This window comes from Pelodiscus sinensis, chromosome 3, assembly GCF_049634645.1.
Source record: "Pelodiscus sinensis isolate JC-2024 chromosome 3, ASM4963464v1, whole genome shotgun sequence".
Taxonomy (NCBI): domain Eukaryota; kingdom Metazoa; phylum Chordata; order Testudines; family Trionychidae; genus Pelodiscus; species Pelodiscus sinensis.
Genome location: NC_134713.1, coordinates 161,445,875 through 161,471,981, shown reverse-complemented (window position 1 = coordinate 161,471,981; position 26,107 = coordinate 161,445,875). Strand labels below are relative to the sequence as shown.

General features: G+C 41.3%; 1 protein-coding gene across 4 annotated transcripts in view; it reads right to left on the bottom strand.

The window, feature by feature from the left end:
- Positions 1-26,107, bottom strand: part of RBKS (ribokinase) — a 129,439-nt gene that overhangs the window by 2,575 nt on the left and 100,757 nt on the right. For all 4 annotated transcript variants that reach the window (XM_075925378.1, XM_075925376.1, XM_075925375.1 and 1 more), the window contains exon 7: positions 19,303-19,491. In XM_075925378.1, coding sequence (XP_075781493.1) covers positions 19,303-19,491 — 189 coding nt within the window. The remainder of the gene's footprint in view (positions 1-19,302; positions 19,492-26,107) is intronic.

Below are 26,107 nucleotides of genomic sequence, written 5' to 3'. Positions count from 1 at the left end.
ATGGCTTTAAACTGTTTTTATTTGTAATCTGTTTCTATAGTCTCTATTACAATGCTTGCAGTGCTTGTTGCCTTTCTTTTGTGTCTGTACAAGGAGCATTTTTTGGTTACTGTTGCCCAAAACTGTTCAAGATTTTGCATCTATGAAACTTCAGTCTGTTCATTTTATACTTTAGCATTTTAAAACCCTGATTAATGCAGTTCACAGGACTAGCATCACTATTTTGACACAATGGCCTGGGAAGTTTTATTAAAGAAAGTGCTTTGTTAGTAGGCGGAACTATATAGTGCCACAGCTCATTTTCCCACAAGTACAGCACTTTTCAATCAGTCATACTTGGCATAATGGGATAAATTTCATTTGCACAGTAACATGATTTTTACTCTTTTACCAAAAATATTTTTTGCCAAAAGGGTAGTAGCAGAATTCACAGTACTGCACCAATGATACTCATTTCCACCTCTTTTTCCAGAGAGCCACTTCCTCTTAGGGAAAACTCACTGTTACTGAATAAAAGACAAAAAAAAAAAAAAAAAGACAAAAAAAAAAAAAACGCCCATGATTTTGGCACAAGAAGCCCCAGTAAAACTTAAAAATGCTGCTCAGGCAATTTTGCTAAAGTCACAATTCATGTGCTTTTCAGGTTGATCACACTGATTCGATTCAAACCACGGTGAAAGCAAGCTAGCAAATCCTGAAAGGAATGGGCAAGCAACACATAATTAGGACCAGTCCATTCCCTGTAAGCTGATCGCTTGGGCAGCCATGCAGGAGAGATTCAAATGCTGCCCAGCTGATTAGCAGAGTGCCCACAGCTGGCAGCATGTGTTTCTACTAGTGATGCACATCCTCCCATACTTGGGTGTACACAACAAAATTTATTCTGCACATGGATGAAAAAAAAATAGAGGGAACTTTGGTCAAAACTGACCCACATATTACTGAACTAGTGACTAAACCAAGGCATGTAGTAGAAGAGTAAATGGAAAAATGCATCACACAATGGATTTAGCACATGTATTAGATAAGAGTAGTTTGAATTATGAATACTACTGATCAGGAGTGTACAGAAAAATATTTTGTAAAAAAAAGTGAAGTATTATGGTTAGATTGTGTTTGTGCACTGACTAAAGCCATGGCAGTGCTTAGGCATACTACTCTAAGGAAAGAATTGTGCCTCAGTACACTAGCAGCGGTATATGGGGTACAAATAACTACACTGAAGCATAGATGGCACCTACACTGCAGTATACAGGCAGTCCCTGGTTACATGGATCCAACTTACATCGGATCCCTACTTACAAACGGGGTGAAGCAACCCCGCACTAGCTGCTTCCCCCCAGCAGACCAGGAGCAGCTTTTCTCAGCAGACACCTCAGCTTGAGAATAACGGACTGAGGGAAGTAAAGTGTGGGAGAATAAAACTGAGCTCTGGAGAAATGTTTGGCTAGAGTTTCCCCTACAATATGTACCAGTTCCGAATTACATACAAATTCAACTTAAGAACAAACCTACAGTCCCTATCTCGTACGTAACCCGGGGACTTCCTGTAGAGGCATGTATGGCAGTCGATGGAGCCTTTTCCCCACTGCTGGAGATTCTCGGGCTACGTTTAGACAGCAGGAATTTGTCGGCAGAGGCAATGCAAATGAAGTGCTCATTAGCATTTCTTGCACTGTCATGGGAATCTGTGACCTTGGGAAGCTTTTAAGCAGAAGCCTATAGAGGCAAGGTATTTTTAAGGTTTCTCTTGTGGGCCCCCACCTTCTGCACTTGGAGTGCCAGACTTGGGAATAGCTCTGACAACAAGTATTTCATGGACCATCAAAATGTCATTCCAACAGAACTGGGAAGTTTTGTCAATTAAAACTTAACACAAATTCTGAATGCCAGCCATAAGCCCCCACTTGCAGCCAGAATTGGAATCTTATACCACAGGACACAGCAAAGCCACACAGGCCCAGGAGAAGCACCAGAGAGACTGGATGAAGTCACAAAGCCACTTAGGCACCATACTGAAATGAGTGGGAGTTAGGCACGTAAGCACCTTTGTGTATCCCATCCACTGAGCCTCAGAGACTTTCTGGCGGCTGCTCTGTGTGCACGCACAGTGAGAAATTTGCCCCCGTCTCCCTCTGTCCTCCGTGGGCTGGCAGAGGAGAGAGGAGCAATGGCCAGGCCTTCTTCCTGTCTCCTTTTCAGATACCTATTCCCCAGAGGTAGCAGGGATGCCTTTTCTGTTCTGCTTTTGTGGGTGCTCCTTGAAAGGTTGGCAAAGAGAGAAGCTCCTTATTCCCCATGGCAACTGAAAAAGGGAAGCACATATTTTAGGCCTTAGGTATCTCTGAAGAACAGTTGAGTAGCTCAAGTATTTGTCCTCTAAAGATTATCGGTTGGGCAACATCAAAAACAGAACACACCACACAATAGTGGCATCAGCATTCAGGAATTTGTACCCACTTCCTGACAGATTTCCTGAAGGTTCATTAGCAGCGATTCACTGGCTCTGACCATTAACCCTTGCATACCTGAGAGATGAGTGTCTGAACACACAGTCCACCGTGTATATGGTTTCTTTCTTTTTTGAAACATCTTATAAAACAAAGTTATTCACTAATTAGAAAAAGATCAAAGACCGGTCGAATAGAGACCTGAATTCCTCTGGAGAGTTATCTGGTTTGTGATGGATGTTGGGAAATGAGGCATTTTTTGCTTTTCTATCTAAATCTAAAAGACACATTCAAGGAATCTAAGAGGTCAGAGGGCTAATAATACTTGGTACAGGCAGTCCCCGGGTTACGTACAAGATAGGGACTGTAGGTTTGTTCTTAAGTTGAATCTGTATGTAAGTCGGAACTGGCGTCCAGATTCAGCCGCTGCTGAAACTGATCAGTTTCAACAGCGGCTGAATCTGGACGCCAGTTCTGACTTACATACAGATTCAACTTAAGAACCCCAGGCATCCCCAAGTCAGCTGCTGCTGAAACTGATCAGCGGCTGATTCCAGGAAGCCCGGGGCAGGAGCTTCCTGTAGTCAGCCACTGGTCAGTTTCAGCAGCGGCTGACTTGGGGATGCCTGGGGCAGAGCAGCTGGGGTGCTGCTGGGTTGGTCCAGTAGCGCCGCCGCTCCTCGGCGCTACTGGACCAACCCAGCAGCACCCAAGCTGCTCTGCCCCAGGCGTCCTGATTCAGCCGCTGCTGAATCTGACCAGCAGTGGCTGAACCAGGAGCCTGGGGCAGAACAGCTGGGGTGCTGCCCGGTTGGTCCAGTAGCGCCCAGAGCGGCGCTACGGGACCAACTGGCAGCGCCCCAGCTGCTGTACCACAGGTGTCTGGAGCAAAGCCACGGAGCACGGGGGCAGCGGGACAGCCCAGACGCGCCGTGGCTGTCCGCTGCCCGCGTGCTCCGCGGCTTTGCTCTGCTTTGCTCCCCCCCCCCCCCCGTCCCCCTGGTCTGCAGACCGGGGGGGGGGGGGGGGGCAAAGCAGAGCCAAGCCGCGGAGCGCGCGATCAGCTGACAGCTCAGACGCTCTGGGCTGTCAGCTGGCCGGGCGCTCCGCGGCTTGGCTCTGCTTTGCCCCCCCCCCTCCCCCTGGTCTGCAGACCAGGGGGACGGGGGGGGGGGGGCAAAGCAGAGACAAGCCTCAGAGCGCGTGGGCAGCAGACAGCCCTGTCCGCTGCCCACGTGTTCCGCCGCTTTGCTTCCTCTCCCTGGTCTGCTGGAGACCAGGGAGAGGAACCCCGTTCGTAACTGCGGATCCGACATAAGTCGGATCCGCGTAACTCGGGGACTGCCTGTACTTACATAACACTTTATATTTTCAAAGCCCTTATACATCAGCTGCCTGGGAGGTGGGCAACTTGTTGTCCCCATATCACAGGATGGGAAACATACACAGAAGTTCAGACCTACATTTCTGGAAGCCTCCAGTAATTTTGAGCGTACAACTCAAGACACCTATGATGTGATTTTCACAGATGTTGAGAATCTTCAGTGATTTCAACAGCAGTTGTGGGTTCTCAGCACTTCTGAAAATGAAGCACAAGTTGGGAACCCCAAAACTGAGCTACACAAAATTACTGCACACTTGAAAATTTAGACTTAAGTGAGTTGCTCAAGGCTCCAGCAGGATATCATTCAGAATCAGATCTGAGGAGTTCCTGACTCGCCTTTTAGTTTGCAAGAAAAACAATCGAAGGCATTTGTGTGGTGCTGCCTCAGCCCAAACTGATAAAACCAGCAAATAGTTATCAACTACAAAGAAAAGCTCCTTCTATTATGAAATAATATTCTGTACCCAACCAAGGCCAAAGAGAAATGGTTAGACACTTAACAAGTTATTTAGTCTTAGTTGTACAGCAGCTCCTGATAGCTAAGTAGGTGTGGACCTAGAAGGAGTCCTCTATTTTCCAACACACCAAAACAGCAGTGGCATCCGGAAGCCCCAGTCCTCTTTGAATTGCTAGCTCTGGGGCTACTGTCCACTTTACCTCACACCCCCATCAGCAGGTCTGACTACAGGGATATAGGGACTTGTGGATCTAGATCTAAACTTCACCCAAGTTTGAGGGTATATAGATATAGAGCAGTGGTCACCAACCAGTTGATTGGGATCTACCGGTAGATCTTGGAGCCTCTGACAGGTGATCCTGACTGGTTTGGCCAAGAGGCTATCAAGTGCCGGCACTTCAGCTGCCCCTCCCCCTACTGCTGCGCATCTCCTGCCCTTTGCCTTGGAGCTGTCCCCTCAGGAGCCTGCTGCTTTCTGTGAAGGGCAGAGGAGGAAGAGGGGTGCCGATGTCAAGATGCCCCCTCTCCCATCTTGTATCCTTTCTCCACAGAGCAGGGCAGGGGGCACAACAAGACTTGGGATGGAGTTTACTGGCTGCTTTCGGGAGTGATGCAGGGACAGGGCAGGGGTGAGCCTGACTTAGCCCCACTGCACCACCACCCAGGAGCCACCTGAGGTAAACAATGCCCAGCTAGTGCCCACATCCCGAAACCCTACCCCAGTCATGAACCCCGTCCTGTGCCCCAGGTCCCTGCTCCAGCCCCGAGCACCCCTGCACCCTCCCAGAGCCTGCACCTAGAACCCCCTCTGGAACCCCAACTGCCTGCCCCAAGCTCAGCTCAGAGCCCCTCTCGCACTCCAAATCCAGAGTCTGTACCCCAACCTGCTGTTCCTGCCTGGGGAAAAGTGAGGGAGGATGGGGGAGGGAGGAAGGATGCAGTGAGCAGGGGCGGGGTCTCAGGGAAGTGGTGGGAAGGAGGTAGGGGAAGCATATTTGGGTTTGAGGTAGATACTGGGTTGCACTTAAATTCAAAAAGTGATCACGTGCTTAAAAAGGTTGGAGACCCCTGATCTAGAGTTTTAGTTCAGGCCTGACTGAATATGGTATTATATTCTATGCAGAAGTTCCTTCACCAGTTTTATTCTCAAATTTCTGTAATAGTGGTTCTCAACTAGGGGTCCGGTTTGGGCCCCCCCGGGGGATCACCAGCAGGTTTCAGGGCATCTTCCAAGTAGGGCCAGTATTGAACTCCCGGTGGCCATTGCAGAAAGCCAAAACCCCAATGCATGGAGCTCTGAGCCCCACCACCCAGGGATGAAGACAAAGCATGAGTAATATAGCTTTGCAAGGGAGGGTGGCTATGACAACTGTCCTGCTTGCTACCCCCTAACACCAGCCCTAGCTTTTATATGCAGAGAACAAGTTATTGTGGTGTAGTTGGGGGGAGGAGGGCTGAGAAAGAAAAAGTTGAGAACCCCTGTTCTGAAATACACAACCAGACTATCACCATCAACAACTTTACTTATCTCACTTCAAGAATATTTGGCACTTTTGCCATACACTGTAATTTTTTCCTAATAGTGTTCACTCCTACTTAATTAATTTGTTATTCCCATTTAACAAAATACACCAGAACAAATTGGGCCAGCCTCCAGCCTCTCTCCTCTGCACCGTTCTAACAGCATAAAGCAGTGGAAACCTTGTAGATGTAGCTATCTGGGGATTCCCCTTGTATAAGGGGAATATACCAAGTGCAAGAGAACCACTGCCACTATCTATATGCCACTTCCTCTAGTGACCGCCCCCTCCCCGTCCTCAGGCTGCTTTAAATTGTGCCAGAAACTGAATTAGCCTTTGAATGGCTTCAGGACCAACGTGGTTCCCTCTCTGGTTTTGTGCTAAGTGCAGCTTGGCCAAACCTAGGCTGATTGGGGGTGGGAGGGGGAGGGGGGAAGGGTGCAATTCAGAGCTTCAGTCGGCCCGTTAAATCACCACCAGAGCACTGTGCTGTGTGCTCTGGGTGGCTCTAAGGATTGGGGGGCGGGGGCGTGCCACACTCTGGGCAGCATGGAGGGCTGATTACCCTGGCCCTGCCCCTGCCACCCAAGACCCTGCTCCTTTCAGGAGCACAGTGCTGTCACCCCACACCTAGCCCAGGAAGGCTGTCTGCTCCTCTGGCTGAACCACAGGATCTGGTTTATGACCTGAATGGACACAATGCACCGTATCTTTTTTGCATGTCTGGAATTCAGGTTGCAGGTTTGGTTGCAAGTTCAAGTTTAAGGAGGGAGACTAGGAGAAAGGGTAGTTACAAATGATGAGTTTGGATCATTGTTGGAAAATAGGAAAATACTGACTTAGGCTGTTGATTTCCTGGATTTTGCTTGTTTGTGGTGACATTAAAAGCTATTCAAGAACTTTAAGTTAATGTAGGCATGCTGGGGTGTAGGAAAAAATATAAAAATAGCCCACTTCTATTAACAGACTATTTAGTGGAACAAAGTAACATAACACAATGATTTGGGACAGGAAGTGATCTTGACCATTTTAGTTAAAGAATCACATTTTAAATGGATGAAAGTCTGGGTCATTTCCATGAAACAGGGTCCTTCTTTATAGTGATGTTAATACTAATGTTATAATATCAGAACAAGTGACAGAAATGCAACACAGTATGCAGAAAATGCAGCCATCGTTTGCATTAAGTTCTTCTTTAACAAGATGAGGGGGTTTTGTGCTTTTTTGTTTCTTTCTTGCCTTTTTTTTTTAAATAAAAATAGGTTTATGGGGGGGGGGGGGGGAGAGAAAATGATCCATGATGTGGGAAGATTGCATGCTTATAAAATTTCAGTAGCCACATTTGTTTTTTCTCCCTCAATATGAAAATGCAAAATGACTCATGGTGACACTATAGTCTGCCAAGTGCTCACCCAGTGACACACACAACTGCCATGTGGCCTGGAATTGATCAAAAGACCTTTTTTTTTTCAAATAAAACTCCATATGCATGAATGCCTCTACTAAAACCACAAATTCAAGCGCCTTTGTTAGAGGGCCACAGCTCCCTGCTATCTCTGGATTACATATTTTAGAAAAGCTTTGGTTGTTTTTGCCTGTGGGTTCTGTATGGGGGTGTTGTCTCGTCGGCTCTTTTCATTTTTTCCCCTGCCTAGCTGGTTTAATCATCCTAATGAGCGTTCTTGTTGAATCTTCTCTCTGCTTGAGTTGGCAACATCTGACCCATAGAACATAACTGCTCTTCTACTATATAATATTATTCATCTGTATCAAGCAGTTCTGCAGACCAGCAGTTCTCAAGGTGTAGGCTGTTGCCAGACTTCGTAAGGTTACAGAGGTTTCCATTCCCTCATCATTGGTCTTCCATTAAAGGAGATCTGGTCACTTACATCAGACCAGATCTTCCACAGATGCCAGGAGTACACTAAATTCAAGTGTGATGATCTCATAGTAGCTTCAGTGGGAATGGGCACAAGAGGTTTCAGGGCAAATCTGGAGAGGATCAGCTAAGTGTGAAGTGACAGTATGAGAAATGTTAAAAGTCTCTGCTGCTGAATGCATGCTTTGGCAGGGCTTCCTTACCATAGTGCCTTGCTGTGTCAGTCTTAGGAAAGAGGCTGTATTTGTGCTCAGGTTACTTTACCCCACAGCATTATTCTTGCACATGGAGATCTGGTAAATTCAAAGTGTACTAAACAAACCCAACTGGGCTTGAATGACTGAGGGTAACAAGTAAGCTTAGAAATACTTCTCCTATTGAAGGGGTGCTGCTTACAGGACACAACTACCTACAAAATGGGCTACTTTATCCAATGGCAGGGTACCTTTCTAACTCTTTAAGAAAATCACAGACCTAAGAAAGCAGGGCACAAACCTTCATAGACTTTGTCCATCTATTCCTTGTACTTCTGTCCAACTTGTTTTTAAACAATAAATAAACCACCCCCTAAACATTTGGACAGCTGGCAAGCATCACAGCTACAAGCTGGAATCTACTTTTCCACATCCCAGTAGTGCTAGGATTGCTGACCATTTTTTTAATTCTAAACAAATCCCAGAGGAATGTGACAAAATCATGATGTGCAATCACAAACCAGCCCTAAATATCCACTCTCACACGTTACTACCATTATTCACCCAAACTTATGTTTTTAGCTTCTGTTCATTTGCCTAAACCCAAAGGAGGCTGTAAAATACCTTCCGTCCAGGTGAAGGGATTAACCCTTTCATTCTTGACAAGGAAAAATAAACCTAACTCTTGACCTTTTTGTTGTTTTTTAACTAAGAGTTTGCAAAAGCAACAACCCTGATTTCCACATCATTCTCATTTCTCTGTTCTTGTTATTTTAAAACACTTATGAGGCAATATCATAAATCAAATTCAAAGCTTGCTTGGTTTCTGTGGTGACCAAAACTAGCTACCAGTGGAAAATGTGTTTGGGAGGTGGCGGAAAGGAAATTAGATCTCTGTTTAGTTTCAACATTATTGCAACAGGCAAGGAGGTGAGAGACCCTGGAGCCTAACCTACTCTGTCCTTGCTGGGCCAAGGCTGAGGTGTTCATAAGCAGGGGAAAGAATTGGGTTACTTCTTGCTCCCGACTGTGCTATACCTGGCGTGTGCAGAGAAGATTCCAGTGTCAAGCCAGCACTTTTAAGAAAATGCAATTCACCTTGATGTAGTCTCTTCACTTTGATAGGATAACTAAAACAAAAATAGTAGTGCATATGCTTGGCCAAGAACACTTTGCAAAATGACACACAGGCTCACATTTTTAATTTCAGCCTTTCCTGATGCTCAGGTCAGTGAAAGGCATTGGGAAGGTAAATGTTGTGGTTCACAAAGAGTTCCACCTTCAAGTGGCTATTCTTAACACAAGGAGCTTATAAAAGGTGATGTGGCCCCACACTGTTTGACTGGTCTTCCTTCCTCCCATATTTGTGCACTACCACACTCCAGAGCACATTGCTCCATATTGCTACTGATGCTGAGCTGTGTGCCTCTCCTGAGGTGTGGTACCTTCTGGTGACACAGGATAAGAGTTACCTGAGGTGCATTATCCCGCAAGAGAGAATATCTTAGGCAGTGGTTCTCAAACTGCGGTCCATGGCCATCTTCCAGGTGGTCTGTGGCTCAAGCTCAGCCCCAGTTCCGCTTCCTCCCTCCCTTTCCCCGCAGCAGGGAGCCTGTGCTGGTGTTCCAGCCTCATGGTCCTCCCTCCTGCCATGAAGTTGGAGTGCCAGTGCCAGCTTCCTTCTTGGGAGGAGGGGGAGAAGGAGAAAGCCCCGAGCCTCGCATGCCAGATCCAACTCATGGGGAAGAAGCAGGGCCAGAAACAGCTCCACGTGCTGCTGTTCCCCCTCCCCCGGCTGAACACACTGCCTGGAGGCTTTCCCCGCTGCTCCCATTGGCCAGAATCCAGCCAATGGGAGCAGCAAGAGGCTGTGCCTGGGACACAGGGCCTGGGAGCAGTGCAGGTCATGAAAGCAAGTGCCCCCCTGCCCCTTATGCCCAGACCCCGCACCCACCACCTCTCTCTCACATACCTACACCCTGCTGAGACCCTGCATCCCCAACCTGCTCCTGCACCCTCCCCCTGGGAAGATACCTACCCCCAGCCTTCTCCTGCATCCACCCTTGCTGCTGTGCCCCACCCCTGGTCAGACACCCTTCCCCCAGCCTGCTCCTGCACCTTGCCTCTTGGCTAGACACCTTACCCCCCCCACACACCCTGCTCCTGCACCCTTCCTCCTGGCCACATACTGCAAATTGATTTTCTGTGGGTCAGTGGCGCCCTGCCATAAATAAAGAAAAAATTGAAACCTTTTGTGTTGGACATAAATTCATATTTTACTAGCAAAATGGTTTGGGCATAATTATTTAATTACTGATGAGTTTCCATTAGCAACTGGTGGTCCACAAAGAGGTTTGCATTTAGCCAAGTAGCCCCAGGCCAAAAAGTTTGAGAACCACTGGTCTAATACTTGGGGCTCTAGGCTGGGATTTGACAGTCCTCAGCCTGCTTTGTCACAGCCTTTGTGGGCAACCCTGGGCAAGTCACAATCTCCCTGTGCATTAATTCCCCACCAGTAAAATGGGAATAACAATACTGCCTTTCCTACCAACCTCACAGGGAAGTTTTCAGAACCAGTATTTTAAAGATTATGAAGTGCTCAGTTATTGCAGTGATGGAGGCGAATACCTAAAATAAAGCCATGAGATCATCAGAAAAAAACAAGTCAGAGAACATGTTCCAATACTTGGAACTTCTGGGCAAGGGAACTAGTTAATTCCTTGCACACTGACATATTTGAAACAAAAAGTCAGATTTGTGATGATGTTTTTGCTATAGGGCAGTATCTCTTAGAGAGGAGAGAAGTTTCAATATTGGTTTTAAAATTATGTTCCATTCTACATCTTTATTAAGCACCCCTTGGAATTTAATGCCATTTACAGCAAACGCTGGCACTGCTTAGAGCCCACTTCTCCCTCATCTGTATCTGTTAAATTATGCATTTCCATCTGGAAAGAGACTATATAAGGCTGTAGGCTCTCTTTCATTTCTTAAAGTAAGGAATGGAGAGGGATTTAATTAGATTGCTGGGTGGTTGAGAATCAGATTAGAACAAGGCCTGGGTCATCTGTTATCTTTTCAACTAGAAAACAAAGCTGCAAGTTGTACTGTACAAGCCTGTCTTTATTTGGTCATGCTGTTCACTTTGTTCACATAAATGGATTAATATCTAGTTACCAGTTACACAAAAAAATGTCCTTATAGGACTGTATGTCTGGGGGTTAGTATGAAGGACTGAGATTCAGTACTCCCGGGCTTTATTTCAGGCTGTGCTACACTGTATGTCTTTGTGACTTTGGACAAGGCTTATTTGACTCGATTTTCAAAGATGATCAGCACCTTCGAAAGGTTGATCACAATTAATTTTATGTCTCAATTTTCCTCTCTGTAAAACTGTGATAATAACTCCTTCCTATTTCAGGGTATGTCTAGACTACATTGGTTTTTTTTTCCCCGAAAAAAACTGCTCTTTTTTCGAAAAACTTCATGTGTGTCTACACTGCAATTAAATTGAAAGAATACAGAGGTTTTGTCAACATTGGTAAACCTCATTTTACGAAGAAGAACGCCTTTTTCAAAAGATCTCTTTAGAAAAAAGGCATGTGTGGATGCAGAACAGGGACATTTTTCAAAAGAAAAGGTAATTGAAAAAGCACAGGTGCCCTGGTGGCCATTCTGTGACTAGCAATCAAGGCTTTCTTTTGAGAGAGCATCCATGCAGACTGGACACTCTCTTTCGAAAAAGCAGATTGCTTTTTCGATCCAGTTTTGAGGCGTGGATGCTCTCTTTTGAAAGAGTTATTTCCAAAAAGCTTCTTTCAAAAGAGGCTTGCACTCTAGACATACCCTCAGAGGCTTAAGTCCTTTGCAAAGTACTTGGAAATTGATAGTACTCAGAAAAGTACTAGATATTATCATTCCACCCTCCCCTACTCTCTGGCTCCTGATAGCTCGAATGGTCTTCTACATATTCATATGTGTATTTAAAGAGTCTGAATCAGGAGCAGAAACTATGATGAGCAAACAGATTTCCATCTACACTTAACTGTGAGTCAAGTCACATGCAATGATTTCAGTCATGTGCCCTTTCACAGTTAAATTGAACTTCAGAAAATAATGGGTGCATCTTTAAATAGATTTACAGTGCAGACTGCTGATTGGAGCATCTTGCAGATTCATTTATCCCTTATGGTTTCTCTGTTCCAAAAGTCAATGGATACCACATGAGTAAGAGAGAAAAAGCAGACGACTAAGTCAGAAAGTGGGCTATGACCGTAAATATATTTATTCACTATCTTATTTTGGATGCATGTTAAATAAAAGAAGCCATTATACTCCATTAGCTTGTGGGCCATTAATAGAAGGTCTATACATAATTTTTTTTGTGTTTATGTGTGAATAAGTCCTACTGATAGGCAAGTTGTTTGCTTGATAGTGACTGTACTTTTTATATAGGACCTCTCTTTTGTGGTCCGTGCCCTTTCCCATCTCTTGCTACAGTTATGGGTAGGACAAGGTTAAGCATACAACATTTTTCTCCTCTTAAGAAGTTACAGAAGTTTCCATCAAACACATTGCCAAATTTACTAGCAGCTGCATTTATTTTTTGTTGAGAGATAGCTGAAACAAAGTCAGTGTTCTTTGTGCAAACTACATGTTAAATAATGCACAGCTATGGGAGATTATTAAATAGCAAAGACATCTGATAATATTAAGAGTCAACCACAAGTTCCACTTCTGCTGATCAACAGAATTTTGAGTAATTAGTCATTGCATGGAGTGTTGTATTTTTATCCTTTTGAGCCACAGCCGTTAGGCCATAAAGTCAGAAGACAAAGAACTGCTGTTATTAAAAGGCTGCTCTCTGGTTTATTTATATGCCACAGCTTTATTTCAGTGTCCACTTCATTTTTTTGGTTTCTGCAGTCTCCAAACCAGGAGATAAGTCTAAATCAGAGAATTTTAGTGTAAAGAAAGTCACTATATTACAAGACCTCTCAACTTCTAAGACAAAAACCTCAGAGTCTCAGTAAGACCCCAGGAAAAGAAGAATGTTCTTGTGGCCAAGGGACATCTCTAGCAATAAGGTTTCCTATATTCTGTTCTTGCGTTTACCATAGACTTCCTATATTTAATACACATAAATTAATCTCTCTGTTTTACAGAGAATGAAAAGGAAACTCAGAGAGATTATGAGACTCATTCAAGTTTATATAGCAAGTCAGTGGCAGATCCAGGACTCCTTACTCGGTCCGCTGGTCTAATTGCTAGACCACAGGACCTTTAGTAGACAACAATTACACCACAGACAACTGTAATCATGGGTATTGTGGCGTATCTAATAAGACATAACCATATACTTACATCAGTTTTTTTTAAAGAAAAATAAAGGGCATCACAACTTCACTACAAAGTCCCTCTCAATGTGCTATTTCTTTAAATGCAGTCTCTACTTCATTTCAATAGTGCAAACCAGGTCAAGATTAAATTGTAACCAGAAACTAGAAAAAAATGAATATGACTGGAACAAATATGTCTGGTGACAAATTCACATTGTAACAATGAACTTTCCCTTTGCATCATGTTATAAAAAATATTAACATTTATGGTAAGGAAATTCAGAATGAAAAACATCCATAATTGTTCCTAGATTATGACAGAATCTCAGAGCAACAGTGACTATTCAGGATATATTACGTACCTATTAAAGAAGTAGGTATTACTGAGCAAAAGGAAAATTTTAATTTTACTCTAGTTTGTAAGTGAATTCCTTGGTTATGAGGACACATGTCACTTCAACCTGTGATCTCCATAGCTCTGATTACAAAGCAGGGTCTTTTTTAGGACTGCATTCTTAGAACCACAAATTTGACTTCTAAATTTGCACTTTGCAATGTTCTGTGCATAAAACCCTGCATTCAGGCTACCTAGAATCAGGTAGTTAGATGTCTGTGTCCCCAACTTACACATCCAAATACTGTGTGTGTGTACAAGCGGGGTGAGTTTGTACGCACACAATATTTAGGGGCAAACTTACAGCCATTTTTCAAAATTGTGCCCATAATAATTACAAGAAGTCAAGTCAATTACAAGCATCTCTAACACTATGCTGCCCTTTGAGTGCAGATATTGAATTTCTAGCACCACTTCTTACACTACCAAGACTTTCCATAGAGGTCTCTCATGTCCCATCCAAGTATTGACTAAAGGTCAGCTTGGTGCTAGAGATGCTGTTTTTTGCCTAACATGAAACAGACACCTTTGACTTCTTATAATTATTATGGGCACAATTTTGAAAAAAGGCTATAAGTTTGCCCTTAAATATTGTGTGTGCACAGACCCACTCTGTATGCACACACAGTATTTGGATGTGTAAGTCAGGGACACAGACATCGAACTACCTGATTCTAGGTAGCCAGAATGTGGGGTTTCATGCATGGAACACTGCAAAGTGGAAATTTAGCAGTCAGTTTGAGGTTACTAAAAATGCAGCCCTAAAAGATCCTGTGATGCTTTTCACAAAAAGGAAGGAATAATTATATCCTCCTGACCTAAATACCTTCACAGTCTCAATGGCATATAATGAGGTGATGCACATGGTATTGCAAATTATACGTTACTGGATGGGCATAAAAGAGGAAAGAAGCAGGATTATCATGGGGAGATAATTAAAAGAGAGTTTAAAAAGATAAAATGATGCTAAGAGTGGGAGACTTTTTTGTTGTTGTTGCTATAGCTAAACACTAGCAGAGGCTGCACTGAATCCATACATTCTCCAGTATAGATGAAATTGTGGCCCACTTATGCCACTCTAATGATTCATCTTAGAAAACTTTTTAGGCTCCTACTACCAAGACCTTATGTGCTGAGGTTTACACTGGTAGTGACTGTCATTATAAACATGATCAGTCTAGCTTTCAGAAAGTTATATACTATTGCTCAACATAATGATACATCCTATTTATCACTTCTAGATGTGGCCTGATACTGTCAATTCTTGTTCTAGACCCATGGTGTTCAACCAGTTCTGCAGCAGAAGCCACTTTAGTGACTACTGCTATAGCGAAGTAACCACACTCAACTGGCCAAATAGCCACATTATTCAAGCCAAATAGCTATATGTGGCTAATGGCTAGCGTGTTGGACACCATGGTTCCAGACTGTTACATAGTGCTGCTGTGGACCATTGCATCCTAACTCAGATGCAGCTGCATTTCAGTAGTTGATAATATAATACATACTGTAGATATACACATTGTACATTAGGGTATTATGTGTTATCTATTTCTGTGTAAAGGTTTGTACAATTTTAGTAACACTTACGAAGTGTCCTGGTGCCATCTGAATAAGTATGTTATAAATAGAAGATCATTACCTTTTAAAGCTGTTTCAATATAGAACTGTATATTTAATGTCATTTCAAGTAAGGTCAAAAATAGCTTCCTCTAAAAATAGGCAAGGAGAATCTATTGAAGTAATTTTAAATGGACATAATTGATCCTCTGCAAGGTGGTATGTTATCCCATAATTGGTCTCACTGAGAATACCTGAACTAAAATCCCTTAGTGTGTGTGCGCGCGCGCATGCTCAGTTGCCAGTATTAAATGGCTTTATTTTTTATTTTCTATTCCAAAAATAAAAACTGGATATTACATTTGGATGATCACCTAATACTCTGCTCCTGAAACACAGTTATATACAAAGTTAGCAAGAACAAGTACACTAAAAAAAAAGTCAATTCATTCTTATAGAGGTTTGTTAAAATATGTCATGATAAGAGGAGAAACAGACATTTGGGTCCTACAATACCTTGTCTTGCAAAACTTCCTTCTAAATCACTATTGGTGCACTGGATTTGTTATACTTTCTATGGAGAGATCTGCTAGCTGTCATAGAATGTATCAGTTACATTAGTAAAGTCCTCGCTATTAATTAGGGACAAAAAGTTCCACAGAGTTTGTTTTTCTTTATAAATTGTGGTTGAAAAATGTCAGATTCTCAGCCCTGGAGGTTGATGCGCCTATTTATCTACACTATTGGTAAGACAGGATGATGCCAGTTCTTCCCATTGTTCTGCTGATGGTCTTCAATCCTGACCTAGAGGGAACATTTCTAGGCTGGAGAGGAGAGTTCAGGTTCCATGGTCTGCTTGTCTCTGATAAGATTTTCTAAAAGAGTGGGGAGACCTTGGGAGGACTCTAATAAGCTGGGAGGACTCTATTAAGCTCCACACACTTTTATACAGACTGCCAAAAAATTTCATCCTTACTTACGACCACTGGTGGTGCTGAACTTGTGGCAATAATGATTGCAAGGCCACTGTAGATACAGATCCAGGCAGCTGCCCACATTTATAGATCTGAGCAGGCTTATAGGACTTAGTACCAGTGTTGCCAATTCTCAAGCATTTAATCAGGAATCTTGTAATATTTGGTGTGCTGCTTAAAGCCCCATTGACTGGAATCAAGGGACTGAATTAAAATGTTAACTTTAATTTTTTTCTAGTTTTCATGGCTGCAAAGCAAATCTTGCAAATGTGACTCAATTGTACCCTGCTAAAGTCTCAGAAATTAGAAAACAAATACTCCCCCTAAACTCTCATGATGTTAAGCTCCTTCTTTTATTTTTCAACACACGATTTGTAGTATTATGGCACTTAAAACACAGGGACACCAGCATTTTGTCTGCACTAGAGATTCCACAGTTAAGTCATGATCTTCTAAACTGCCAACCAAGATATAAGGCATAGTGTGTGGTTTCAATATTGCTATATTATCTTACTAACTAAGGATGTAATAGTGTAGTTGATTAACCAATTAACCAATAAGCAAAAGCTTATAGGTTAATGCTATAGACTTCACGCATTTCCCCTGCGATCCCCACCAGTAAATTTTTTAGCAGGTTGACCAGCAGCCTATCTCAGTCCTGGCTTGTGCTGAGTCTGGGACCTACATCTGTTGTAGCTCTACATTTAAAGTGTACTGGGAGGCAGGCAGGCAGCCAGCCCAGCTCAGTTCCAGCTCATGCCGGGTCCAGGCGTTGAGACCCCCTCCCCCGGACAGGGGTTGCTGCCACCTTTGTATCAGAGGCAGCAGCATGGAGCGACAGGCAGCTGGTCTACAGTGGGAGCTGGTTTTTAAACTAGCTACCCTTGCAGACCTGCTCCCGCCTGGCATCCTACATTGCTGTCTCTGCTACAGAGGCAACGATGTGGAGTAGCAGGGCGCTCCTCGGTAGTGGGGTCAGATTGCACTGGCTGCTGGTCCAGCCTCCAGGGACTATAGAATAGTCGAGTAACTGATAAGAATTCATGAGGTTTCTTGACTATTCAATTAACCGATATTTAAAATCCTTACTACCAACAGCAAATAACTTTAGATATCAAACATTAGCTGGTCTGGCAGCAATTTTGGGCTTCTTTTGAAGAGGGAATTCACATGTTTCTTCTTCATTTTTGTGTGCTATGTTGTGAAAAGCCACTTTTACACAGGGGCTGGAGCACATAAAGGTTAAACAATTTGCCCAAGATCATACAAAACCCAATGGCATAGCCATGAACAGAACACCAGCCTCTTAATTCCTGGTTTGTGCTTTATCTGAAATATAATGTTGTCTCCAATTAAGAATAATGATTTGAGTCATCATAAAAACTTCAAGATATTCCAGTTATTAGTGTTGGCTTTTTAGCCAGGAGAATGGGAAAAAAATCTGACATAGAATCTGCTTATGTAGGTTGAACCTCTCTAGTCCAGTACTCTCTGGTCTGGCAACATCCATGGTCGAGCATGATTTTAGTTAGCCAGACATCCACTTATCATGGGTGTGGCCAAGTTTCCTGTGGTCCCATAAAGTTTGTTTACAGCCACCAGTCCTGGCTCAGTGTTCTGGGCTGTTATTTAACTCTAAAATATCCCAAAATGTCTTCTAGGAGCCCAGTAAGCAGTGGAAGTGTTTGTAATGCTGCTAGACAATATTGACCTCCTGAGATTCGGCATATTTTCTGGTTTGACACTGGTCAGGTACCCAGAATGCAGAATGAGAGAGGTTCAACCTGTAGTTAATTTTAATATAATGCAACTTAATGGTGAAGCATAAAGTATCAATTGTATCAATAAATTACAGTGCAAATCTGGTTATAATGCCCCTCCTTTTTGAATTAAATGGATTTAATTTCCTGCTCTGCCACTGGCCTGCTGAGTGACCTTAGCTAAGTCACTTCACTGCTTTGTGCCTCAGTTCCCCCATCTAAAAAGTAGATGATATTTACCTTCTTTGTAAAGCACTTTGAAATCTAATGATAAAAGCATTAGATTTTATTATTAATATAGTTCAGATGCGTGAGGCACCAGATGGTCAAATCTCGTCTATAATGGATTATTGTGGCAGAACATATGCAATAGTATTCTATTCAATCCATCGGTTAAATAGATAGTTAGCACTCACAGCGAGGCAAATTCTGCTCTCAATAATGTCAAGAGATATACTTTGGATTTATATCAGATGTAACTGAGCACAAAATGTCCTAGTATGCACAATGTGGCAATATAATTTTTTCTATAAGAACTTTAACTGTTGCTTTTCATTTGTGTTTAAATTAGCAGTCCTAATTACTGTTAAGGTAGACAAGTATTAGGGGGTAGCTGTGTTAGTCTGAATCTGCATAAATAACGAGCAGTCACGTGGCACCTCATAGACTAACAGATTTTTTGGACCATAAGATTTCATGGGTAAAGACCCACTTCGTCAGATGCATGGAGTGGAAATGTTAAGGTAGAGGATTCTACATTTCATTTTAAGAAAAAAACAACAATCCTAACAATTATAAAGGAAACCTGGCTAGTGACTTTTTAATCTTTACCTATCGTAATAAAATGATTTGACACAATATTACTTGTGCCCTCTCTCTCTATTCTATGGAAGTTGAGCACCTCATGCCATATATTCTGGACTAAGGAACTTTGTGAGAGCAGTTCAGACTTGTGTAGGAAGAGACCCTCATTCATTTCTTGGGGGGCAGAATTCTCGGATGTCTCCTTTCTTCCACTGCATTAACTGCAGGGTCATTTGAGTTCTAGAAATAATGCATTAGATGACCGTGCAAAGATGACAATCACAAATTCATGCTTCAGGCCTCATCCATAATGGAGTTAGCAAGAGAGAAATGTACCAACTCTAGTGACAAAGGAAAATGAAGATATCATCAGTGTATACAATAAACTTTAGCATATCTACAGTACAGCTTATAAAACTTGAGTGAACTGGCATTTGAAATATAACAGACTGGAAGCAACATATCAGTTTCACATCATAAATTAGCCTTTGTGCTAGTGCCCAGGGATTTGGTTGATTACTCACTGCTTTGCTTTACTGATTAAGTAGTCTTTTCCAAGGCAAGACAGTTAAACCACAAAAACATACCGTAGTGTCCACAGCTCTGACCTTCCCAGCAGGAATGTGCTTTGGAATAGGCTCTTCCACTGATATCATCACACAACCTTCTGCTCCCAGAGTAACAATTACCAGCTTACAGCCTCTTTCTAATAGCACAAGTCCCACCTTTCCAGCATCTTCAGGGCTGCCAACTGGGATGCCTGTTAAAATTTCTGCCTGAAAAATAATAATAAAAAAATCAAAATCATGACCAGATAGCATGAATTTTGCAGAAAATGATTGAACTTTAAAACATTTAATTTTTTGTAAGTTAGTTAGGTGAACCAAATATTTTATCTTTCCTAACAATATTCAGAGTTGTGTTTACTGAAGGATTTATTCAAACAACTGACTGGGTCAAATTATTGAATCTGCAATGAATTTGTCCTGTTATATGTATGTCTGTGGCTTTTGATGATGGTATGTGCATTTCAGTGTAATTACACATGTAACGCACAGAGACAGAGAAACACACATACAGGTTTGAATGAGTGCTTTTTGGGGCAGAGTTTGTATAAGACTGAACTGTAAATAAATACATGTTCATACACAGACACACACTCACAATCAAACAAGCAAAGTTTTTATTGCATAACCATTTTGAAATTATTTCCCCATCTCCCATGCAATGTACCGAAATACTCTTAAGTCTTGATTCATATTTGGCACGTGTCTTCTACAATTTAATATCCCTTCATCAATGCTATATTATGTTAACCTCCTTCAAATCCCTCTGTAATTCACTTCTGTTTTAATATCCACAAAATCCTGCCAGCTGACAATTGCTAGGCAGGTGGTGATCTGTGGTTACTGCTTTCCATAAGTAACTTGTTGCTTCCTCCTGCTCTTTACTGCTAACTCTTCCCCCCAGAATCCCATCTGTTTGTTTCATCCACCTGTTATAACGTCTTGTAAATTAAGACCATTTATTTTTTTATCCCTAATCAAGGCCATGAGGCACTATCAAAATACATTACAAATAGATTTTTGGAAACCTATAAATAAAATTAGGATTAATCCTAAAGCTGTAGAATTAGATTTAAGTGCAACCCATCTCTCAATACAGCCCATGGAACACTTCAGACCTGTCTCTCAGTATCTGTCACTGTAGTTTCCTGATTTTCTGTCTGCCCAAAACTCCTGAGCAGGGTAGGCTGTAAGAATGTAAAATCCCGTTTAATCAGTTAACTGCTTAAACGGAGGTGAGGGTGGCACGGCAGGCTGTTCTGACCTGGCCAGGTCTGCCGTTGGCAGGGGCTGCTTGGGGCAGGCTAGGCCCACCATACCGTGCTGCAAGTGGGGGGGGGGGGGGGGGAGGGGAGGGAGGAGAGAGTTTGCTCTAGCTTGACTGTGCCTCCAGTTGGTTAACCACTGACATCCCTACTAGACTGCCACTGAGGATCTCCCCCTCCAGCCTTCAAAGGCCTATATACCCTGATATGCTGCCCCAGAGAATTTGCAATATAGTTAATGATATTTCTTGATGGGATTTATTTTGTACATACACTTAGGATAAAATCCTGCAGCTCTTACTCAGGCAAATTACCCACTGATTTGTGGGACAAGAACGTAATACACTTTAGATTGAGAAGGTTATTAAACCTACCATGGTTTGATTGATGGATGTCACTACACTGTGCAAGGCCCTCCGGAAATGGAGAATATTTAAGTACATTAAATCCATGCAATTTTTTAAAGCTAAAATTCAAATTATCTGCAAATAAGCTATTTAAATATCAGCATAAAATGTCACACAGTACTTTACAAAACTTGGCAACTATGCCTCTTCTATGACACTTGCAAGAAACTAGCCAGCCAATAAAAGTTGAGTAGAGGGGAAGTTAGGGATAGTGGATAATTACTTTTTACAGAAGTGTATTTATTTTTATTGCATCATCATAGCTCTTTGAATATTGACTGTGTAGAATATAAGCTCTTTGGAACACGGAGTGTGCACAGTATTTTGCATATTGTACGTATCACTGCAATAAAAATAAAAATAAATACACTCATACAAAAACTGGGGAAAACAGAGTCTTAGGCCATTTCCACATTAGCAATTATGCTGGCAAAACTTCTGTTGCTCAAGGGTGTGAAAGAAATGCCCCCCCTTCCCCACCTTTTCTAGTGTACACTTGCCCCCTAGTTCGAACTAAGGAAGCAAACGAAGGCGACCGAAGTTGCTAATGAAGCGCGGGATTTAAATATCCCATGCCTGATTAGCAAAGTCATGGCTGGTTGCCATTTTGGAAACTGACTAGCCCGATTTAACTTGCCGGGTATAGGAGTATGAGTACCACCAGTTAATTCGAGTTAAGGGGTTTTTCTTGGAGTACCATGTCTATACGTGGCAAGTTAAATCGGGCTAGTCAATTTCCAAAATGGTGACCGGCCGCAACTATGCTAATCAAGCATGGGATATTTAAATCCCACGTTTCATTAGCAACTTCGGTCACCTTCATTTCCCTCCCTAGTTTGAACTAGGGGGCAAGTGTAGACGTACCCCTAGTGACATACGTTTTACTGGCATAAGCTCTCATGTGCACTGTGCTATGTTGGTGGGAGATGCTCTCCTGCTGACACAGCTACCACTGCTCAATTAGCTGGTTTTGTATCTTGTTGGCATAATGTGGCTACAATCATGCTCTTACATCAGCACAGCTGAACCAATACTGTTGTGCTGCTGCAAGCTTGTAAGTATAGACATGCCTAAGTGACTGTGGAATTTGCTCCACCACAAATGCCAGATTTGTTAATTTTCTAGGGATGCTATTTTTTTAGGCCTTTGGGAAAGGAGTGGGTTTTATTTGGTAGGGAACTAGTCAGTTTGATCTGGGTTTAATTGGGCTGATTTTTATTTATTTTTGCTGCTCTTTGGCCAGTGGAAGAATGATGGGGATTTCCTAAAATTATGAACATGAAAACATTACTTCAGTTTGTATGAATGTTAGCTTTAAATTTAAAAAAGTCTCCAAAAAATCTTGAAGTTGACCTTGTAGAAAGCAAAACAAAAAAGGAAATTGAGGCTGTCCTTTGTAACACAAAGTTCTCATTCTGTCTGCTCAGGTTTTTATATTGTGGTCATCATCTGGAATCTAAGACAAGGGGGCTTTTGCCTGAGTAAAAAAAGCAGGATTTGCTTCATTGTTTGTGATTGTTGTTTTTTATGGTTAAACGGAAATTCCTCTACTTCAACCGCCTTGTTGATTACATCCATACAAAAAATATTTCTTAAAAGAATATTTCTTTGCTGCTACATATGTATGAACATAGCACTCCAGCTGCTTGTCACTGTTGAGATGTATCTTGTCTCTAGCAGGATGGTGAAACTAGAACATGCTGAAGCATACTAGGAGCCATTTTCCCACAGAAGTGGCAAAAACAGGACTGATATTCTGTGCCAATAGTTTGAATTTTACTGTAAATGTCAACTGATGTTAAATATAAATCTGTTGTGCTGTGTTATAAATTTCCTCCCATCAATAAAATCTCTTTAAAAAAAATACTGTGCGACAATTGAAGGAAATAACTAATGGTTGTCTTAAAAAAATTTTTAAGAACCACTGTACAAAAACAATGCCCAAAGCCCAAGATGTACTTTTTAATAGCTTTTGATTGAACTCCATACGGCATCAAATAAAGGAGTCTATTTTTCTCTCACAAAACTCATACCGAGAGACAAAGAGACAGATTATATAAGGGTAAGGCCCACAAAACTGTCAATAAAATATATTTAAAATAAACATTTAGATCATGAAGCCACTATTTTATTCCAAATATGAGAGTTAACACAACAATAAGGCTGAAGAGCTGAGAACTCAAACATCAGGAAAAAATTATAATTAAGATTTGCTGTTCAGCCTAATTCTGCTCCCTTGTTCTTAAGCCTTAAAATATGGTCTTTATATTTATTGAGCAGGGCAATTTATAATTCCATGAAAAAGAATTCATATAAAAATTAAGGCTACATACAATTTTATGATAAACACACTATTTTGCAGTATCTACTTTAATGTCAACTATATAAAGTACATTATGTATTTCTATCTAATTTTGTTTTCTACTTTAATGTTGAAATATATACTATTTTAAAGAGAAAAATACAAATATAACATCCATAGATAATAACATAGTGACATTTGTGAATGTACTGTATACACTACAAGAAAGTACACTGAAACTACCACATAGATGCTAACCTGTAGAAAAATAAATTGAGAAACAGTGTGATCATTTATGCAAGACTACGTTCAGCCTCATTTTTTATTTTCTATCTTTTGAGTGTTTAACTATGTAAGCATCAGCTTATTTAATTGTATGGTATTATATTATATATTGCATTATCTGACAAATCTATAATTAAAGACGGACCATATTTTAAGTCAAACAAAAAGAGGCAAAAAAAGACTGAATGTTCAATTTTACATTTGCTTTTATTGATATCTACGTGCTTGGTATCCCAAAGATAACATCATACTAAATATAGTGTTTTGGGCATGGAACTGTCTTCATTTGTTTTGTTTTGAAAGGGGAAGATACATTTCAATTATTCAAATTGTGGCATTTGTAATTTAATTGATCTGGAGCTATTTGGCTGGATGCCCATAAGCCTATCATTCTTACCAAAGCCTTCCTAATCACTCCAGATTTTGGGGTCTCTCTGACTCATCCAGAGATTACTAAGGACAGATCATCAGCTGATATAAAATTGCTGTAAACTCTTTGGGAAAGGAACCATCTTTTTGTTCTGTGTTTGTACAGTGCTTAGCACAATACCCTACCTGGTCCCTGACTGAGCTTTTGAGGTGCAATCACAATAAAATAAAAATGGAAGTGTGCTGAGTTACACCAGCTGAGGAGCTGATGTTCAGTTCTTAAGGTTGTCAAGTCAAGATACGTGTCAATTTTAAATATTCAGAGTTTGAAACCTGCTGACCCAATATGTCTCAAACTTGACTTGAACCTTAAATTGTACTGTGAATGATATCACAATGTCTTAATTGTGTGAATTCTTATAGATAAGTAATCCCACTGAAGTCACTGAGATTGCTTGTGAGTAAAGGCCACACATCAAGTTGGTAGTTTGTAGCATTTAGTTGTTTCATATCACCAAGTTTCTAATCACAATACATGAGGAGGAAACACTTCTCATGCTAAAATAATTATAAAAAGGCTGAGTGGCTTTAGCAGTAAGCTTTTGGCCTTCTGCACCCTCAGCGCTGTCCAAAGAATCACTTCTTTCATTTACAGACTAAATATGGAAAAATGTCATTCCAACAGTTATAAACAACTGATAAAGTGGGTTTAAATCAGGCTGGAATTCAAACATAATTATATTGTGAAATGCCTACATTCTCTGTAAGTAATGCAGTAACAGTAATTTCCCAATATGTTAACTCAGCAAATGCAGGATCATGCAAAACTCAATAGGGACAGATTATTGCTTTATGTATCTGATATGTAATTTCTCCTTATTGAATAAATTCCCATATTATAAACTATTTTGATACTCAATCAAATTATCAGTGATAATGAATAAGTCTTTGATTCTAGACATTAATTATTCCTTCAGAAACTATTTGGGTTTCACTAATACACAATAATATGGAAAAATCAATGTGATAATATAACTGTAATATTTTTCATGATTTTTCATAACAGGTCGTTTATGATAGGTCTCTCTCTGATATGAACATCTGTTTTTTATATTAATAGAGTGTCTTTCATTCAGATTTCACAGTGTTCTGCAAATATTAACTAATTCATCTTTGCTTGACCTCTGATGGCTAGGTCATAATTATTCTATCATTTCACAGCTGGGGAAAGCAAGGGCCAGAAGGATTATGAGATTTACCAAAATCTATACAACTCACTGGCAGAGCTGGGATTACAGCTCATGAGTCATAAATCATTCCTTTGTTCCACCATTTAATCAACTTTGCTTCTTCTGGAATACTTATCAATACCCCTTCTGCAAAACCAGATAACTCTTCAAGTATATTTAGGATCAGACCTGAATCTCAGATGTGTGTCAGGTAAGGTAGCAATAAACACACATAGCTTGTGTCTGAATATTTCTATGATTTGTATTATGGGGGGATAGCACCTAGAAGCCAGAGGCTTGTTGAGTTATGCATTATGATAACACATAAGAAAGAGATGGTCATTGCCCTTGAGTAAGTCAACTTGTACATATCAGTCTTCTCAAAATTTAAAAAGATGAAATGTTAGAAAAGGTCTTTCTTGTTTTCATTAAGCTGAAACTTAATACATTTATTCTGCATTTCTTTCATTAGAAGAATTAAGAGAATGGAGAGCTAGCACATTCCTCCTGAAACCTCAGGGATTAAGCTATGATACATCTGGTGTGCAGAGAACTGCAAACCAGTTTCAACAAGCTTGATCTTTCTGGGAAAAGAAGAGGAAAAAAACTGAAATACAAGCTTAGCATAGAAAGAACTGATAACCTTGCAAGATTTGAGTATTTTGTTCATAAACCACATATAAAGAACTGTCAGATGTAAACATATATTTATTACTGAAGCAAGCAAGAGTAAAACGAACAGCTTGTGAAAACCCTTCTAGACAAACTAATAGTAGATATTCCACTGATTGCATAAAACTTTGCTTCTTTCAAGCACATAAATCCATAAAGTCATGTGATTGAGTCAGGAATGTTCTACTGCAGTGGTGGGGAAGTTCCAGCATGCCAGCCACATGCGATTCATCAAGGTTAGCCACTGACAGGCCATCAGACAGGTTGCTCACTTTGTTTCTGCAGGTACAGCTGTTT